Consider the following 20,768-nt stretch of genomic DNA (forward strand, 5'->3'; position numbering starts at 1 on the left):
AAGGTGCCTCCGTGGCAGAACCTTCCAGCGCATGGAAAGATGCCTTACCAGGGAGAAGGCTAGACTAGAAGCCATCTTCTCCAAAGTGTAAACTTTTCCAGCTGGGGCTGCTTACCAAGAAATAGTTTAGTAAAACAAATCCAGATCTCTCCAGCAGAAAATCCGCACCATGTGTTTTCAATAAAGCAATTCCTTCTTGACCCCAAAAGTGGTGATCGGTTAAAACTCAAAAGCATGCAGCAAAACAGATCGCACAAAGCCTCCCCAAGATAAATATTTTAGGCAATCCTGCTCAACGCCCTCCGTTCATGATCCCTTTTCCTAGCCTGTGGGCTAAATTACACAGGATCCAGGAAATCCAGTGCTGGATCTCATGAGGTTTTGCTTTGCTTTGCTTTTTTACTGAAATAGACTTGCAGGACAATTTATACTAGTGCTGTAGTGCACAACATTTTAACAACCTATTATCCTCCTTCCTCAAAACTGGGGGAGACGATGTGTGTGTGTGTGTGGTCAAGTCACAGCTGACTTATGCCGACTTCATGGTGTTTTCAAGGCAAGGGACATTCAGAAGTGGTTTGCCATTGCCTGCTTCCCCATCACAACCTTGGTATTCCTTGGAGGTCTCCCATCCAAATTCTAACCAGGGCTGACCCTGCTTAGCTTCTGAGATCTGACAAGATCAGGCTAGCCTGAGGCTATCCAGGTCAGGGTGGAGATGATTTAGACTGGCAAAAACAGAATGAGAGGGAAAGAGTCGAACTCTTCTTCCTGCCGTTTCTCTTCTGATCCAACTCAGAACCCCTTTCAGACTGCTTTACAGTAAAATCAAAACACTAGGAAATCTAATCAATGAGCTCCTGTCTTCGGATGTCCCAATGGAAAGAAGAAATTTGGGGGGATACATGGTTTTTGGAGGAGGGCGTTTCCTTAATCCAGCAGGTCACAGCAACAGACTTAAATGCATCATTTATAAATTTGTTACTGAAGATAGGTTGGCAAACAATGGTCGAGCTGAATTCAGATAACTGCCGGGGAGGGATAGGGAGAACCGAATGTTGTCAAAAGTTTAATCTTTCTGCTATATATATGTTTATTCACTATGGGCCTTCAGAATAAAGCAGTCTAACATTTAAATAAATTAATACATTCATTCCATTCTTTTTTAGGAGGCCTTGTAAAGGAAGGGTCTAACATGAGTTGTAAGGCATGGAAGCTATTCATTATATTGCTCAGTCATTTCACCATGAGCTTTTGACAAGCTGATGTGGTCTACAACCAGCTCTCTGTCCTTAGTTTTGTCAGTATGCTATATTTTACAGCACTGTCTGGGTGATTTATACTAGTTTGCTTCACACAACAAAAACCAGAGAGCCTTGAAACATTTTCTCTGGAAGATACCATTGGAACCCCAATAAATATGCTACATATAACGCAAAAACAACTGTATGAAAGCACTAGCCATCTTAATAAAATCACGCTCTCCTGTTTTTTTTTTGGATTTACATATTGAAATTCTCATTTGGCCATTTTTGCATGGTCAACTTTGATGCTCGCTCAAAGCTCTTTCTTAAAATACGACTTTTAAAATGCCTTTTCACAGTCCCGAAGCAAAAGGAGAAGTACCACTCCCCACACTTGCCTGCTCCTTTGTTCCTGTTTGCATTGTTCCTGTTTGCATAGCTATTAGCATATGCATAGCTAACGCGCCTCTGTTGTTTTGCATTGTTCCTTGAGGAGGATTCTTCGCAGCAAACACCAAAGGTCGCGTTAAAGGGGCTCTTCTGTAATGCGAAGCAGGTCTGCACCAGCTTCGCAGTCACTTCTGGAATGACGGTTCAGCGTGCAAAATTCAAAAAAAATATGCTGGGCAATTCAGCCTGGAACGCGCTGCTAATTACCATGCAAAAGCCACACATAAGCCGACTGCCTGTGTCCCAAAGCACCTAATATAATAGGCACGCTCCTCTGATCCTGGAGAGAATAGGTATGCATCATGACTAGTATCCATTTTGACTAGTAGCCATGAATACCCCTCTCCTCCATGAACATGTCCACTCCCCTCTTAAAGCCTTCCAAGTTGGCAGCCATCACCATATCCTGGGGCAGGGAGTTCCACAACTGAACTATGTATTGTGTGAAGAAATACTTCCTTTGATCTGTTTGGAATCTCCCACCCTCCAGCTTCAGCAGATGACCCCGAGTTCTAGGTTTATAAGAGAGGGAGAAAAGCTTCTCCCTCTCCACTCTCACCATATCATGAATAACTGGGTAGGCTATTTGTACCAACAAAGGGACATTTTCATTCTCCACCAGGACCTGACCTAAGACTAACCTATTAGTATCTGCTTGCCAATGCTTGCTGGGAGCATGAAAAGCATATAACATATAAGCATGGAGTTAAGAGGCAGGCACATGATGTACTGGTGGAAAGCAAGCCGCACAGAGAAAAGCATTACATTATTAAAAGTATACGAAGCCAGCCTCCTGCTAAGCTTTGAGAATTTATTGGCCTAAGAGCCCCAAAGCGGATTTCCCTCTGGAATTGTTTGGAGGATAAGAGTCAGAAGGCAACCCGGTTCCAAATGAACGCGAGCATTGTCGGTGGGGCACAAGGCTGTAGAAACAGCATTCATAAACAGGAATGGTTCAGGTGGTTTAGACTGAGATTAGGCCTAAGGGAGGCTAGTACAGTATCCCTTTCAAAAGGCTCAATGAAAGAACAAATCCAGGAGTCGTCGTGGCCTCTTGCCGATAAGCTGGTCTTCCAAGCCACACTCTTCTAGAGCAATTTAAAAAAAAAAGGGACAAAGGCCACAAATCTACTAAAGAGCTTAAGAGTAGGGTTGTCCACTTCCATCTCCCAGAATTACTACTGATCTCCATAATCAGCTCCCCTGGATAAAATGGAGGATGGAATAAGAACATAAGCCGTGCTGGATCAGACCAAGGCCCATACAGTCCAGCAGTCTGTTCACACAGTGGCCAACCAGGAGCCTCTAGGAAGCCCACAAGCAAGACGACTACAGCAGCACCATCCTGCCTGTGTTTCAAAGCACCTAATATAACAGGCATGCTCCTCTGATCCTGGAGAGAATAGGTATGCCTCATGACTAGTCTCCATTTTTACTAGCAGCCATGGATACCCCTCTCCTCCATGAACATGTCCACTCCCCTATTAAAGCCTTCCAAGAATTTATGGCATTATGGTCTGCTGTGATCCCTCACCTCTTCCAACCCCACCCTTGCCAAGCTCTGCCTCCAAATCTTCAGAAATTTCCCAACCCATAACACGTAACCCTGATTAAGGTTAAGGATGTTTAGTTAGAAGGTAGAAAAGAGTGAACAAGAGATGTTTAAAGCGATGATATTAGCGGCTCACGCAGTTATAGCTTTTGGATGGAAAGATAAAACAAAGTGGACTATGGACAGGTGGAATAATTATGTGTTTGAATATGTGCAAACAGATGTATTGGGATACTTAAAACAACAGACAATGGGAGAAACAGAAGAAATGGAACTGAAGACTAAGTGGAACCCATACATTAATTGGGTGAAAAGAGGAGAAGCCAACGAAGAGACTTTACTAAAATTAAAAAGCCTATGCTCATGGCTGAAAATATGATATTATGGATTGGTCCGTGGGGGGGGGGAAGGGGGGGAAAGGGGAAAATTTGTATTGGAAGAAGGAAAGTGTAAATTGTAATTATAAAGGTATGGAGATGTAAAATGACCTCCAATGCAATAAAAAAAAAATTAAAAAAAAAAGGATGTTTAGTTTGCCCCTAGATGACAAACATACATCAATTTTACTGTCCGGTGTTCTCCACAGAATCCTGGAACTGGGTTTGGGGTGATTCTCTGTTTGAGACAGGAAGTATCCCTCCACTCTCCCAACTACAGGGTTCTTCGGAGAGAAGGAATGGCTGTCAAACCAGTTCATGCCCTCTTGGGGCAGTTCCTAGGCTCAGACTAGGGTTGCCAGGTCTCCCCTGGCTGCTGGCGGTGGATAGAGTAGGGTTGCCAGATCCAGGTTGGGAAACTCCTGGAGATTTAAGGGTGGAGCCTGGGGAGGACAGGGACCTCAGTGGGGTACAATGACATGGAGTCCACCCTCCAAAGCATCCATTTTCTACAGGGGGACTGATGTCTGTAGTCTGGAGATGAGCTGTAATTCTGGAGGATCCCTAGGTCCCACCTGGAGGCTGGCATCCCTTCCACAGTTACTTCTCACCTAGGATTGTTCATTTGTCAATGAGTTCTGTTTTTGAGCCTCAGTGTCTGTCACTTTAGGTCCCCAATGAAAAGAAGGAGCTGGGGGTAAGCTGGGTGGGAGAACCAACTGGCAACAAAGGTTTGGATTCCTGCCTTTACTACAGACTACTCTTGGTCACGTTATGAGAAGGCAAGAGTCACTAGAAAAGACAGTCATGCTAGGAAAAGTTGAGGGCAGCAGGAAAAGAGGAAGACCCAACAAGAGATGGGTTGACTCAATAAAGGAAGCCACAGCCCTCAATTTGCAAGACCTGAGCAAGGATGTCAAAGATAGGACATTTTGGAGGACGTTGATTCTTAGGGTCGCCATGAGTCGGAAGTGACTTGACAGCACTTAACACACACACACACACACACACACACCCTTGGAACATGGGATACATCATGCCGTGTGCGTCAAGGCCCTAGGGCTGATTTGCGCATGCAAGAGGACGGTGTGGGGAGAACAGACTGCACCATTTCGGACTGCAGGTGTGTGGGAGGTCTCATTTTGGAATGTTTCCCTGTGTTTAAAAAACCCCTACAACTAAAAAAAGAAAAACAAAACCCAGCACGGCAGGAAAAGAAAGAGAGTAGAGCCTTCGGCCTGGCTGTGCCAGTTCTCAGTTTACAGCGAGTTTTTAATGTGAAGAATCATTCAAAACTGGAACCCACCACCTGCTGTCTGAAGTGGTACAGTCCCTTCTACCTACTTCATTCTGTTGCATGCGTAAACCAGGTCTAAATCTTGTCCCTCCCCATGAAATGTGAATGGAAGGTAGGGTTGCCAGGTCCCTCTTTGCTACCGGCGGGAGGTTTTTGGGGCGGAGGCTGCAGAGTGCGGGGTTTGCAGAGGGGAGGGACTTCAATGCCATAGAGTCCAATTGCCAAAGCGGCCATTTTCTCCAGGTGAACTGATCTCTATCGGCTGGAGATCAGCTGTAATAGCAGGAATTCTCCAGCTAGTACCCGGAGGTTGGTAAACCAAAGTTAGTCTGCTGTACAGTATGTTGTAAAAATCACTACCACAGTAAAATTGCCGGGAGTCAAAATGACCACCAAATATTCTATTTGAACAAATGTTTGCACAAAACAGACCATAAACACAGGCTACATAAGTAAATAGAACTAGCTACGTCCCGATAGTATCAATGTACTTAGGTGACAGAGCACAGTCCTCCGCAATAGATGGGTTGGTAGTTTTCCGCGATTCTTGTGGAGCAGTTGTATCCAACGTGTGTAGCCTTGTAGTTCCGATGTATTTTCTTGGGGTACAGCTTACAGGGGTCCGGTTACCGCCCTGTTTCGAACCAATCGGTCTTCCTCAGGAACCAACGCTAGCTGTTAAGTAACCTGCTCTCGCGTTGGCTGGGGGACAAAGTTTTCCTTACTGCAGGAAAATGCTGCAGTGTTAAAAAAACAAAACCTTAGCTTCCTTTACTCCCCTTCCCTCCTGCACTGTTTTCTCCCTCCAGTCTCCAGCAAGATCAGGCATTTTTTAAAGTTAAAAAAAAGGGATCTAAAATGGTGCCATGTTCCTATGGCAGACTGGGGAGGGACGCAGCTACCATCGAGTTGGACCCTAAGAGGCTGAAAAGCTATTTCCCCTGCTTGTGGTCACAGGTCTAGCCAGCCGCTGCAGTGAGCTTACAAGAAAAAGAGATCCTGACAGAATATATTGGTCGTTTTCTTTCGTCGTATGATATAACATGACACCGAATGGCCCTTGCAGCCTACTATGAACACACACACACACAAAGTACAGAGGTGCTTCACGAACTCTTCTCTTCCCAATGCTGTGAGAGCCAGCGTAGTGTAGTGGTTAAGAGCGGTGGTTTGGAGCGGTGGACTCTGATCTGGAGAGCCAGGTTTGATTCCCCACTCCTCCACATGAGCGGCGGAGGCTAATCTGATGAACCGGATTGGTTCCCCAGCTCCCGCACATGAAGCCAGCTGGGTGACCTTGAGCTAGTCACAGCTCTCTTAGAGCTCTCTCAGCCCCACCTCCCCTCTGTTGTGGGGAGGGGAAGGGAAGGTGATTGTAAGCCGGTTTGATTCTTCCTTAAGTGATAAAGTCGGCAAATAAAAACCAATTCTTCTTCTTCCTCTTCTTCTCCTTCTTATTCTTATTGTATATGGCTCCACAAGGTTGATTCCCACCTCTTTTCTGCCGGCTATACCAGCCTTAACTGCTCACATATCAAAATGAGATTAGCCCGTGCTGATAAAAATGCACTTTTTCTAACAAAGGCCATTTATGCACGGGAGGTTTTGCCTTGGATTTGCCTCTCTCTGGATGCACATTTTCCCCATCTGAATTCTCAAAACTCTGCATGGAGGCTTATTTTTGAGTTTTGAGAATTTGGATGGGGAAAATGTGCATCTACAAAGGGAAAAATCCAAGGCAAACCCTCCCATGAATAAATGGCCAAATTGTTTTTAAAAATCAGGGTATTTTGGCACCTTTGGGAAACCCGGGCTTTAGCACCGAGCTTCCAAACTGCGCTGTCGGCTGACGCTAATGAGGTCTTTATTGCTGATTTTTAACAAAACGGGAATTGCAGCCACAAAGCCGGTTGCTTCTGAGATCCCACTCGGAGGGGTTTGGAGTCCCAACCCTGCAATGATAGGCCCATAATTACAACTAGGAGCTCATTATGGGTGATTTGAAACGTCCCCGAAGCTCAGGAGCTGTTGGGGATTTTTTGTTGCTGTCTTAGTTTGGGTTTTTTTTGCACAGGGACCAGCTCAAGAGGCCCGTTCCTTTTCGGCAAGCTGATCCCGGTTCACGGATAGGTTGGGGGGAGAGACAAAAAAGAAAGAACGGCTCCCTCTTGTCCTCGAATGTGAGCAGACATTCTCCTCTCGCCAGGATTTCTTTGATTAGAAACAGAACTGGTACATCCAGGAAGAGAAAGAAGGGGAACGAAAGAAAGGTGGAAAGAAAGCCTCCCTTTCCTAAAAGGGGCGGTGGGAGAAAATCCCAATCTTTCCAGACTGTAATAGATAAAAACAGGGCTAGACATCTTTCTTTCTAGTAATCCGTTGGACTTATACTCACTTTCTGCCCCCATTGTTGTCTTGTGCTACACAATCCAAACCAGGACAGTTACTGTTTCACAAAAGGAAGTACTTCTTCACACAACCAATCTACACAATCCAAACCAGGACAGTTAGATTGGTTGACAGTGACATATTAAGGTTGCCACAGGAGGTGCATTTATTGGGAAAGGGTGTCTTCTGTCTACTTCTTAACAACATGCTGGTGTTCGTTTAATCTGAATACCACTATTTATTTGTTAAATTAAAAAAAATAGCCTCTGCCCCTTGGAGGTGCCGTGGCTCAGTGGTAGAGCATCTGCCTGGCGCGCAGAAGGTCCCAGGTTCAATCCCCGGCATCTCCAGTTAAAGACTAGGCAAGTAGGTGATGTGAAAGACCCTGCCTGAGAGCCTGGAGAGCAGCTGCCGGTCTGAGTAGACAATACTGACTTTGATGGACCAAGGGTCTGATTCAGTATAAGGCAGCTTCATGTGTTCATGTGCTCTTCGTTATGGGAAACCATAACTTATCACCTTCATTACCACCACCCCCAGAGGTCCTTCTGTCTGCCCAGTATAACATTCATTGAGTCTCAAGACCTCTGTTCCTCTAATTCAGGGGTCCCCCAAATTTCTGGGCTGGGACTACTGAGGAGAGAAGTCTATCCACCTCTTAGCAATTCTGTGTGTCTTTCAAAGGAGGTTCAGTTCACATTTTGAGAACCAAGCTGGGGGTTCCCCTTAAGGAAACACATGCTAAGCCAGCCCATGTCCAGATGTGATGCGGCTAATGCAAACCACCCAGGTAAAATTCTCTAATGCAAACAAGGCCTTTCTGTACGGTCCGCAGAACATGAGGCCAAGAGGGCCCCTCCGGATTATTGGGACTGACATTCTGCATCTCCATGCTAAGAATTCGAGCCAGTGCTGAGCCAAACAACTTGTAACTTTCTCCCATTGCAACTAGAGCCGTTTGTAGGCAGGGTTGAAATTCCTCGTTTTAATCCAGGGCTCGTGTAAAACTAAGGGCAGTTCTGTCAAAGATGATAGATAGATAGATAGATAGATAGATAGATAGATAGATAGATAGATAGATAGATAGATAGATAGATAGATAGATAGATAGATAGACAGACAGACAGACAGACAGACAGACAGACAGACAGACAGACAGACAGACAGACAGACAGACAGACAGATAGACAGGCAGGCAGGCAGACAGGCAGGCAGACAGACAATGGCTGTAGGGAAGGAAGCAAATACACAGAATCATTTTCGTAAGCAGCAGTGAAAACCTGCAGTAAAGTTTCACCATCAGCAGCATGCCAAGTATCCACATTTTGAAGCACTGAGGCAGACTTCATTCAGGAGAGAATAAAACCCTAGGGTTACTTGGATGGTTTTTTCAAAAAAAACTGCAGCAATAAAAAGAAGCTCAGTGGAAGTTCTAGTTTGCGAAGCCTCACAGAGGGAACGTTCTGCAGATTTACAAATATGCATGAGACCCACTCATTCCAGGCGCATCAACATTAGCACAGAGGATGGTCAATTTCAGTCCCTTTGCGGTCACACTGCTTGCCTAGTCCCTTTAACTGGAGATGCCAGGGATTGAACCTGGGACCTTCTGAATGCCAAGCAGATGCTCTACCACTGAGCCACAGCCCCTCCCCATAGTACTTCAAGTACTTGAAGATGGTTATCATACCCCCTCTCAGTCTTCTCCTCTTCAGGCTAAACATACCCAGCTCCTTCAACCTTTCCTCATCGGAAATTGGTGAGCTCATCCACATGCCAGTTCCTTGAAGGAGGGGGAATAGAAAGCAGTGAGCAAGGATTTTTTAAATATGCAATACAATGAGTCAGTGCAATCTTACAGTAGGGAGAAGTTATGTATGGGGAGCTGTTTCTGGCCAGCGGCTTCGATGGCAATGTCAGCGGCATCCAGCCAGCTGCATACAGGTGTTGGCAGAAACTGACCAACTTGTCGTTTTGGAAGAAAACTAGCTGGCCCCGGGACAAGGAAAAAATATCAGGTATTTCTAAGTCAGAAAGCTACGTGGCAATTGCTACCGCTGCACTAATTTGTGTCTTAATCCTCCCAGCCTGTGCAAAGACCGGGCAGAGGTGCCATCCCCCAAAAGCTGGCTGGTTTGCTGAGGACTAGATTGAACAGCCAGCGTTGTGTAGTGGTTAAGGCGTTGGACAGTTCACACATACAATTTGCACATGCAGCCCAAAGACATATCCACAGGGACAGATTTACTGTGCGCCTCTTTTGATCATGCAGAGCGCAAAGGGTAGCCCATGCAGGCTTTCCTTGGGAAAAGCTTGAACTCGCATTGTGAAGACCGGAAGTACAGACTGCATGACCAACCACGGCCCGTGCCTAAAGTGCAGCAGAGGAAATAAAGCAGACTAAAGCATCTGTCACACTTACTGGATATGCTTAAGCCACATGTACAGTTCCCCTAAGCCGAAGCCATACAGAAATGCCTCCAAAGACCTCATTACCAGGAAACATCCCTGCAGATCTCCAAATGTATGTACATATGGGCTGTGGCTCAGTGGTAGAGCATCTGCTTGGCATGCAGAAGGTCCCAGGTTCAATCCCCAGCATATCCAGTTAAAGGGACAAGGCAGGGAGGTGATGTGAAAGACCTCAGCCTGAGACCCTGGAGAGACCCTGCTGGTCTGAGTAGACAATATTGACTTTGATGGACCAAGAGTCTCATTCAGTATAAGGCAGCTTCGTGTGTTCATGTGAGGGTGCAAGGCCATGAGGTGAGGGGCCATGGCTCAGTGGTTGAGCATCTGCTTGGCATGCAGAAGGCCCCAGGTTCAATCCCCGGCATCTCCAGTTAAAGGGACCAGGCAAGTAGATGATGCGAAAGACCCCTGCCTGAGACCCTGGAGAGCCGCTGCCGGTCTGAGTAGACAATACTGACTTTGATGGACTGAGGGTCTGATTCCGTATAAGGCAGCTTCATGTGTTCATGTGTACACACATGGTAGTGGTGGAAAGTGCTGTCACGTCACAGGTGACTTTCGGCAACCTCACAGGGTTTTCAAGGCAAGAGATGTTCAGAGGCGGTTTGCCATTGCTTGCCTCCGTGTGGGCTGAGAGAGTTCTAAGAGAACCATGACTAGCCCAAGGTCACCCAGCAGGCTTCATGTGGAGGAGTGGGGAATAGAACCCGATTCTCCAGATTAGAGTCCACCGCTCCTAACCGCTTCACCATGCTGGCTCTCATGTACACATACCCACTTTTAACTTTTCCATGACACCAGTCCGCAGAACGAGACGCAACGGCCTAACAGGTGTCTTGCCTATAATACATGCAGAAGGATATTCAATCGCCTCAAGGACACATTCATATTCGTCCTGGGTCATCTACAACTTGGACTGTACGGCTAAGCGATAATTTCTCCTACAACTTCAGTGGATGGACGAATCCCCCCAGATCAAAGCGAAAGCGCTGGAGGTATGCCCTTCCCGTGTCCCTTTCCAGATTCAAAGGGTTCAGACTATTTCTGTCTGGCCTAAGAATGAAAGGCGAGAGGCGGCCTCTTGGAAAAGGAGCGGTGGAAAGGAGAGCTTGACTTGAGCTTGCAAGGAAAAAGCAAAAAAACTGGAAAGAGTAAAGATGCAAAAGGGCACAGAGTGAGTTAAAGCGTCTTTCTGGCTAATTAGAGAGCATCCTTCCAAGACCAAACAGGATGTTTTCAAACTAATCTCACTTCCTGTGCATATAATTATATACAAACCCAAACGTTCAGGGCAAACCCAGACAGGATGGTGGCACATGGTGCTCTTTAAATGCAGGTTTTTAATAATCACGCAGAATGCAGGGATGTGTGTGTGTTAAGTGCCATCAAATCACTTCCGATTCATGGTGACCCAATGAATCAATGTCCTCCAAAACATCCTATCCTTAACAGCCTTAATCAGGTCTTGCAAACTGAGGGCCATGGCTTCCTTCATAGAGTCCATTCATCTCTTGCTGGGTCTTGCTCTTTTCCTGCTGCCCTCAACTTTTCCTAGCATGATTGTCTTTTCCAGTGACTCTTGTCTTCTCACAATGTGACCAAAGTACGACAGCTTCACTTTAGTCATTTGGGCTTCTAGGGTCAGTTCAGGCTTGATTTGATCTATAACCCACTGATTTGTTTTTATTTTTGGCAGTCCACGGTATCCATCAAACTCTCCTCCAAAACCACATTTCAAAAGAAATCTACTTCCTTCCTGTCAGCTTTCTTCATTGTCCAGCTTTCACCCCCGTACATAGTAATAGGGAATAAGATGGCATGAATTAACTTGATCTTGGTGGCCAGTGACACATCCTTACGCTTAAGAATCTTTTCTAGCTCCATGGTGAAAGGGTACGGTAAAGGTCCAATTTAAAGTGCAAAAGGAATATGCAAACGAGGAACGCTGAATCCTCCCTTCCCACCTACTATTACTTATTTCCCTTCGATCCCATTCACACTGGCACTCCCCCCCCCCCCCAGACCAGTTGTTTACAGCCAGGTTGGTCCAAAAGCAAAGCCCCAAGGCTTTGTAATTCACATAACACACTTTTGTAAGGACCAATCAATGAACTAGTATCACTGGCTGTGAGTGAAGGTCTCTGTTCCTCTTGAGCTGATTCTATGGAGCCTTTGCACTAGGAGGAGGAGAAGAGTTGGTTTTTATACCCCACCTTTCTCTACCGGAAGGAGTCTCAAAGCGGCTTACAATCACCTTCCCTTTACCCCCACAACAGGCAGCTTGTGAGGTAGGTGAGGTTGAGAGAGTTCTGAGAGAATTGTGACTGGATGAGGAGGAGGAGAAGGAGAAGGAGGAGGAAAAGAAGGAGGAGGAGGAGGAGAAGGAGGAAAAGGAGAAGGAGGAGCAGAAAGAGAAGGAGAAGGGTTGGTTTTTATATGCTGACTTCCTCTACCTTTTTCTCTACCGTCTTGCAATCTCCTTCCTTTCCTCTCCCCACAACAGACAATTTTGTGAGGTAGGTGGGGCTGAGAGAGTTCAGAGAACTGTGACTAGCCCAGCAGGCTTCATGTGGAAGAGTGGTGAAATCAAGCCTGGTTCTCCAAATTAGAATCCATCACTCATGTGGGGAATCGAACCCGGTTCTCCAGACTAGAGTCGGCTGTTCTTAACCACTACACCACGCTGGCTGAGAGAGACCAGTGTGGGGATTGGCACAGCTGATAACTGGATTGGCAGATCCCCACCCTTACACATACACAGTCACTCATGTATTTGATCTCTTTCACTTTCTATTCCACACGAACCATGTTCCTAAGTGGCACAAACTCCATGTTGAGAGAAACAAAGCTGTTTCCTGTTGGCTTAAAAGCAGTTATGAGAGCCGACAAAAAGGAGTACCATCGCTATTGGATGGGCAAGATTCATGTGGACCCTTGGGAGAAGGCCCAACTAGGGTTGCCAACCGCCAGGTACCAGCTGGAGAGCTCCTGTTATTACAACTGATCTCCAGCCGATAGAGATCAGTTCCCCTGGAGAAAATGGCCGCTTTGTCAATTGGACTCTATGGCATTGAAGCCCCTCCCCAAACCCCGCCCTCCTCAGGCTCCACCCCAAAAACCTCCCGCCGGTGGAAAAAGAGAGACCTGGCAACCATAGGCCCAACAGAGCAATGAAAACAAATGAGTGAGGGTTTCCTTAATAGTGAAACGCGCAGACGAGACAAAGAGTTGGTAATTTAGGAGAGGACCTGTTAATGAAGATGGTTTTCTTGAGGGAACAAGGAATAGCAAGAACTCTTTGGAGCACAGAGAACATTTTCTCAGGAGCTAAAATTGGCAGAGGAAGAAGGAAACTGATGGAGTCGATTAAATTTTCATGGAATGAAAAAGAAACAGAAGTAGGTTGGGGGAAGATATTTCTTCAGTGAAGCGTTATTTGTTAGATTCGTATCGCAACCTTCTCCCAAGGAACTCATAGAGGCATATACCAGATTTTGGAGTGGTCTCCAATTTGACAGAAAACTGGCATAGAAGCTGAAGAAGGATTGGATGGTCCTCAGTCCTTCTCAGTAGGTGATCAACACACCAAGAACGGGTGTAGAGAAGTAGATGGAATAGGTCAGGTAGAGCTGGCAACTGGAAGGGGTGACACGAAACACAATAAAATAGCCCTTTTTGTGTGTGTGCCATCAATCACAGCTGACGTATGGTGACCCTGTAGGGATTTCAAGGCAAGAGATGTACAGAGGTGGTTTGCCATTGCCAGCCTCTGTGCCACAACCCTAGTATTCCTTGGAGGTCTCCCATCCAAAAACTAAACAGTGCTGACCCTGCTTAGCTTCTGAGATCAGATAACACCAGGCTGTTAAGTGTTGTCAAGTCGCTTCCAACTCATGGCGACCCTATGAATCAACGTCCTCCAAAATGTCCCATCTTTGACAGCCTTGCTCAGATCTTGCAAACTGAGGGCTGTGGCTTCCTTTATTGAGTCCATCCATCTCTTGTTGGGTCTTCCTCTTTTCCTGCTAGCCTGGGGCTATCCAGGTCGGGGCAATAGGCCTACCAGAATATTTAAAGGATATCTTGGTTACCAGTTGACAATGGCACCAATTCACTGTTTATTAAGGATCCCTCTCGGTCTACCATGTCACATAAAGCTCCAGGCAAGTCGCGGAGCTTCCTTATGGCAACAGAGCTTAACAGAGAATCCAACCGCAATCCATGCAGCTTGTTCTGAATTACTCACCCTGCCTCCCAGATGGCTTAGATTAGAAAAAAAAAAAGACTGGGAAGCAGCAACTATTTGGCCAATATTAATGCAGTAATAAAATAAATCACAAGCACAACAACAATGCAACTTAAGTTATTTGATCAATCCTAGATTTCAGCATATGACTAGTATTTTCTATGAAACTATGCAGCCAGCTTACTGTGGGGGGGATTAAAAAAACAAAAAACAAAAACAAAGGAGAGCCAAAGACTGAAAAGGAGAAAACAGCAAATACTGGAGCCAGAGTTCCTAGCAGCTACCCACAGCCACAGTACAAAACACGATCTATTTCACAAGAGGGAGGAATCCACAAAGCCCAAGGCCTAAATAAAAGGAAATAACCACATCCACTCTTCAGGGGTAAAAACTGACGTAAACTGACGTGAACTGCCAAGAAAATACTTGGATCCCGTATCCTTAACAGTAAGTACGCAAAAAAGTCTGACGTATTCAAGAGAGGCCCACGTTCAATTCTTTGCCTCACCATATTTTTTTGTGGCAGTGGGCAAGCTTCTAAGTGCAATCTCTCGTTTTTTGACAATGGCCTTCCACTCAATATTTCATCTATCTTCGCGGCCCCCTCCCACCCAACCCAGGGGCAATCATGTATGCCAGAAGAGAGCGTGTAAGGGCTGCGAGCAAGGATTTTGGGTTTGAGAGCAATGTCTCAACACTGGCACTAGACGTGGAACGAAACGAGATCTCTCTGCCATTTCTAAATTCTTTCCCGGGCGTCATAAGGGGGGGGGGGAAAGGCAGCTCTTTTAAAAAATGTCCTTCTTCCCAAATCATTTGGGACGTTAAAGCAATGAGAGGTTCAATCACACCCATAAATCCAATCTGAACCAAATGAGGGTTCTCAGCCAAGAGCCAGGCAAACCAATTCTACCACCACCCCTTGATATTAGTTGATGAAGGTACCAAGGTATCAACTGGATCCTATTCCTCCCTAGAATGTCAAATACCCAGGTTCCCCACACACACCTCTCAAGGTGGGGAAGGCACACTACATCTTGAGGATCCGTGACTTACAGTGCAATCCTAAGCAGAATTACTCCAGTCTAAACCCACTGAAATCAATGGGCTAAGGCTGGAGTAACTTTTCTTAAATTGCACTGTCAGAGATAATGCATTTCACAGTCCAGCCTCCCACTTAGGAACCAAGAAAGCTACAGACCTAGAACTTCTATCATCGCCTTTAAATGCTTATTCTTTAACCTGCTGTCTCTTTGTCTTCCTAGTTATTTTATTTATTCGTTCAATTTCTATCCAACACCACCCTCACCCAAATCGTTTCTATCATGTAGGAGGATGCTGTGACAAAGTACAGCCAAGACGCTGTTAATCATTTGTTCTATTTAGATCTGGGGAAAGCTGTTCCTGGATAGGATAAAGTATTATCCCTCCTGCCTTCTTCTTTCAGGGAATACCACAAAGGGCTCTGAAAATACAGGTCTCCACTGCTTAGCTAAACCAAAGAAGAAGGAGAAGAAGGAGGAGAAGAAGAAGAAGAAGAAATAGAAGGAGGAGGAGGAGGAGGAGGAGGAGGAGGAAGAAGAGGAGGAAGAAGAGGAAGGAGAAGAGGAAGAAGAGGAAGGAGAAGAGGAAGAAGAAGAGGAAGAAGCAGAAGTTGGTTTTTATATGCCGACTTTCTCTACCACTTAAGGGAGACTCAAACCGGCTTACAATCCCCTTCCCCTCCCCACAACAGACACCATGTGAGGTGGGTGGGGCTGAGGGAGCTCTAACAGAGCTGTGACTCGCCCAAGGTCACCCAGCTGGCTTCGTGTGGAGGAGGGGGGAAGCAAATCCAGTTCACCAGATTAGCCTCCACCATTCACGTGGAGGAGTGGGGAATCAAACCCGGTTCTCCAGATCAGAGTCCACCGCTCCAAATCACTGCTCTTAACCAGTAGTTTCTTTTCACTGTTATAAGAGGATTTGTTATCAAGCCATTATGCCTCTAGCTGGCAGACATTACAGGATTTATATTTTCCTGTTCACGTGTCTGGGTTCTACCTGAGCCCACACGTCCCAGAGGTGCCAAAGGGCATAAGAGGAACCTTGCAGGATTAAACTGAAGGTTGGTCTAATCTAGTATCCTGCTGCCAGCAGTATCCAGATGCCTATAAGCAAGGGATGAGGAACACAGCCATCACTTACTGTGCATCCATCCGGTATTCATGGCACACTGCCTGTGAGCCTGATGGTTCAGTTTAGCACATATGGCCAATAGCCATTGACAGGCTGGTCCTCCATGAATTTTCCCAGCCCGTTTTTTAAAGGATTCTCTGCGGCCAGGAATTCCATTTGGATCATTTCAGATTTCAGATTTCCAGATAAGGGATACTCAACCTGTAGTTTATGTACTTTAACGGGAGGGGAGGTTTTTTTGTAAGACACTTTGGGTCTCTTTGGGGAGAAAAGTGGGGCATGTATGTATACATAAATAACTAGTTTCAACCCTCAACATAAATTCCTTTGAGAATTGCGAATAAAATAAAACTACAACTATCAATAGAGCACATAAATAATAGATAACAATAAAGAACCAAGAAGGAACTCGCACCGTAAATTTCCTGGTAGGTGTCAACTGAAGGAGGCAGTTTTAATTTATCCTTCCCTTAATGTTTAAAGCAGAAAAACACGTCTCAAATTTGATAGGGGTCTTTCAGTCTCCCTTATTTCACTTGTTACAATAGCCATTCCAAAATCAGCTGTTCAACCTGCCATTCATGAAGATGCAGAAGGCAGTCAAGAGCACATGGAAGATGGGGGGCACATGAAAATTTTAGTTATAAGTATTGCCTGAGAAACAACAAAATCTCTGCTGAGCCAACCGTTTCCCTCCGTGGCTCACAGCAAATCGTTCAAGCCCTCCCATCCAGCAGTATCCAATTTGTGCAAACGAGATTAAAAAACCTTGCCTCAAGGGACAAGGTTATGAATAATTTAATTAACATATACTAAATATGATCTCTTTTCCCCCAAAAAACAGTTGTCCTTTGCTGTTTGTTCCATTCAAAGTTCTGTGCTAATAAAATTATTTGTTTTCTGTCAAAGAATATGCGTTTCTTTTTGCTACAGGGTGTTTTTGTTACGATCCCTAACATAAAATATAAGCCAGAAAAAACTATAAGAAAATCACAGTATTTGTTTTAAAAGGACAATTAGCTGATCAGGAGTGCAATGCAACCAGTATCTACTTACGATGCAAGATGAGGGAGATGTTGATGGACCGCTCCTCAACAAAGCCCTTGAGATTGGGGATCTTGGCACATTTCAGGATCGTTTGTGAGGCACTGTCACCAACATGGACCCAACAGACGGTGTCTTCTACATAGTTGAAGTCCATGGCAGTGGTCTGCTTGGTGCTGGTGGGAGTGATGTTAGGGACGGGCCCACCACTCAAGAAAGTCGCCAGGATGTTCTGAGAGTTGGCAATGAGTAGGATGGGAGGTCGATCCACGGGTTCTGATAAGAGAAATAGAGACGATGAGGAACCAAGACGGACTTGCAGCTTTCATCAGTGACTCACACTTCCTAGAATGAGGCCCACCAAAGGCACTGCAAGGGAGACATCCCGGAACATCCGCCCTGAGCTGGCTTGCTGGGGAGGGCAGACTACAAATATGAAAAATAAATACGGTAAATAAATAAATAAACAGGGGTCCCCAACCTTGTTGAGCCTGCAGGCACCTTTGGGATTCTGACGCAGCATGGTGGGCGCAGCCACAAAATGGTGGCTGCGGCTTACTTTCAGTCACACAGTGAAGATATCTGAGCTATGGTGGCAGCCGCTGCCAAAGTAGTGTTTTTTAAAATCTGCATAGCTAAAGAAACCTCCAGTGGCCAATCAGAAGGCTTGCTGGGCAAAAGCTCCACCTGGCCCTGCCCACTTCCTAAAAACACTTGGCGGGCATCAGGAAAGGTGCTGGCAAGTGCCACGGTGTCCACAGGCAGCACTTTGGGGATCCCTGCCCCAGACTAACGGAGTATGATAGTCTCTATATGAAGTTTCAGTTCACTCTTTGCAGCTTTTTTAAAAAATCCAAAAAAAGTGAAGGGGAAACTTTTGAGGCAGAGAAGGAAGTAGAGATAGGACTATCATATGGAGCAATGTGTCCAACGATCCAATTGTCCATTCCCAAAGGAAAAAGCATTCCCACGCAAACAAGTTATATGTATTGCCTTGCAAAAGAAACAATAAACTAAAAATCTGGGATGTTTCACTGATGAGATGCTGGAAGAGGGAGCATTTCACTCTCTAAACACCATTCAGGAAGTCCCCAAGGAACCAAGCAATCATCTTCCATTACGACAGCCAACATGAAATAACTGCAGCACAATATATGTGTATGTACCTAGACATCTAATTCTAAACTTGGCTCCAGGGTGTAGGTCAAAAAATCCACACGATGGGGCCAAAGACAAATGGAGGGGCTACAAACAGGCGCGGGGTGGGGGGGAAGTTTTGCAGAAAAATCAGAAATGGGAAAAAAATAAAAATTTGGGCCAGTTTTTAAGAAATAATTTAAGTGATGTTGGTAATTTTAACAAAAGAATGCTGACCGGGCTCTCACATGACTATGTTGTAAGATGTTGTGAGCCATTTAGAGGGATGCTAAGCAACCCCAAACAACACTGCCAAGGCTTTCCTGCCTTGGTTACTTTCAACCAGCAGGGAGCTGGGCAAAGAGAGAAAGCAAAAAAGGTAAAAGATAGGAAGGAGGGAAAGAAGGAGGCAGGAAAAACGGTGAGAAGGAGGGATGGGAGGTAAAGTTGAAGTTGGGGAGGAATAGGAAAAGATAGGTGGGTGTACAGATGAGAATCAAACGCTGGGGCTGCCAAGGGGAGGGAAGGAAATACAGAAATATATAGACAGGTGGGAGAGAAGGAAGCGCCGTTCACTTTATTCAAGTTTAGTAGCCTATAGGCCATACACTATAAATAATTTTAAGAATTAAAAATCACAGTAAAACAGAAATTTGCCAAGTCAACAGTATAGCTTTTGCTGAGGCTGCTCAGAAGTAATTTTAGTTTTTGAATGTCAGGTGTGGCAGAGTATTTTAGCAGCCATTTTCTGAGAAATTCCTCTTTGGCTGTTGCATGCTTTGGGCAGTAGAAGAAATAATGAATCAACCACTGCCGGAAGGCAGTCGCAAAAGCGAGAGAAGGGAGAAGAGAAAGGGAAACGGCTAAGGGCTGCCAGGAGAGGAAAACAGGAAAAGCCAAGATAGTGCCCCCACCACCAACAAGCCATGAGTCTGAGTGTTTTATATATATATGTGGAAGACACTGATATCACAACAAAACTTTACTCTGATAATAAGAAGACAATGGGGAAAACAGAAGTAACTTGTAGAACGGCAGAATAGTTTAAGGCATGAAATAATCTCTTACCATTCTTGGCTTTGCAAGATTTGTGGTCAGGCTGGAGAAGATACCCCTCGACGCAGCTGCATATGTAGGAGCCATGATGGTTGGTACAGGTTTGGCTACAGGTGCCGTACACGGTACACTCATCAAAATCTGTTAGGGGGGAAGAGAAATCAAAACATCTTGGTCTGCCAAAGGCGGGGGGAGGAATCTAACCAAAACATACTAACCTTTTACCATTTGTACAGTACTTAATAATTGTCCCCGAAATGAGGGATATGAAGCCAACCAAATCACTTTAATAACTAACTTGTTTGATATATAACATGCCCAACAACAAGCTGTTATGAGTAGATGAACTGGGCAGAGAAATAGATCACAATGGGTACCCGTGTTAGTCTGTCACTAGCTGGAGAAATGATTAAACTGAGGCTACCGTATTTTGGTCACATTATGAGAAGACTAGAAGTCTTCTAGAAAAGAGTCACTAGAAAAGACCGTCATGCTAGCAAAAGTTGAGGGCAGAAGGAAAAGAGGAAGACCCAACAAGAGATGGATGGACTCAATAAAGGAAGCCACGGCCCTCAATTTGCAAGATCTGAGCAAGGCTGTCAAAGATAGGACATTTTGGAGGACTTTTATTCATAGGGTCGCCATGAGTCGGAAGCGACTTGACGGACACAGCTGGAGAAAAGGGTAGGAGTCCAGTAGCACCTTAAAGACTAACAAAATTTGTGGCAGGGTGTGAGTTTTAGAGATCTGGGATTCCTGTCTCACTACCAATGCTGATTTCTCCATGCCTACCACACCCTTGCATATCACACCTAATCCAACCACGCCTGCTAATGTCATTGACTTGCTTTTTACATTTACATTGCCATTGTGTGTCTAATTAGCTCTTCTCTACTTAAGGATAGATGGAATCACATTCCAGCTGTATCTGAAGAAGTGAGTTGTGGCTCACGAAAACTCATATCCTGCCAGAAATTTTGTTAGTCTTTAAGGTGCTACTGGGCAGAGAGAGAAAGGGTTTGTTTGTTTTAATTAGAATGATTGGGCAACATGAAATAAGAACATACTCACTTCTTGGAGGGCTTTCTTCTGAAGTCCCAATCCACTGGGAAGTTGTCCTATATCAGCCACTTTGAAATGAATGGTAGGTGTGCGAATGGATTGTAATACTCTGGCGTAATGCCCATTCATTTCAATGGGGCTTTCACAGGACAAGATTCCAAAGTATTGGCATGCCAAGCTGAGAATCCTCAAAATACAGAGGCTCTTAAAAAGGAGGAAACATTAAACCATAACCCATTTTAAGATTACTGTTTCTAAGAGCTTT

At 45.3% G+C, this 20,768-nt stretch overlaps 1 protein-coding gene across 1 annotated transcript in view; it reads right to left on the minus strand.

Moving 5' to 3' along the window:
- LRP1 (LDL receptor related protein 1) overlaps nt 1-20,768 on the minus strand; it is a 400,693-nt gene that overhangs the window by 209,429 nt on the left and 170,496 nt on the right. Inside the window, exons 6-7 of the mRNA XM_056867046.1 lie at nt 19,454-19,582; nt 17,261-17,524 (exon numbers count right to left, since the gene is read on the minus strand). Of these exons, the coding sequence (XP_056723024.1) occupies nt 17,261-17,524; nt 19,454-19,582 (393 nt within the window). The remainder of the gene's footprint in view (nt 1-17,260; nt 17,525-19,453; nt 19,583-20,768) is intronic.

The sequence above is a fragment of the Euleptes europaea genome, chromosome 1 (genome assembly GCF_029931775.1).
Source record: "Euleptes europaea isolate rEulEur1 chromosome 1, rEulEur1.hap1, whole genome shotgun sequence".
Classification (NCBI taxonomy): domain Eukaryota; kingdom Metazoa; phylum Chordata; class Lepidosauria; order Squamata; family Sphaerodactylidae; genus Euleptes; species Euleptes europaea.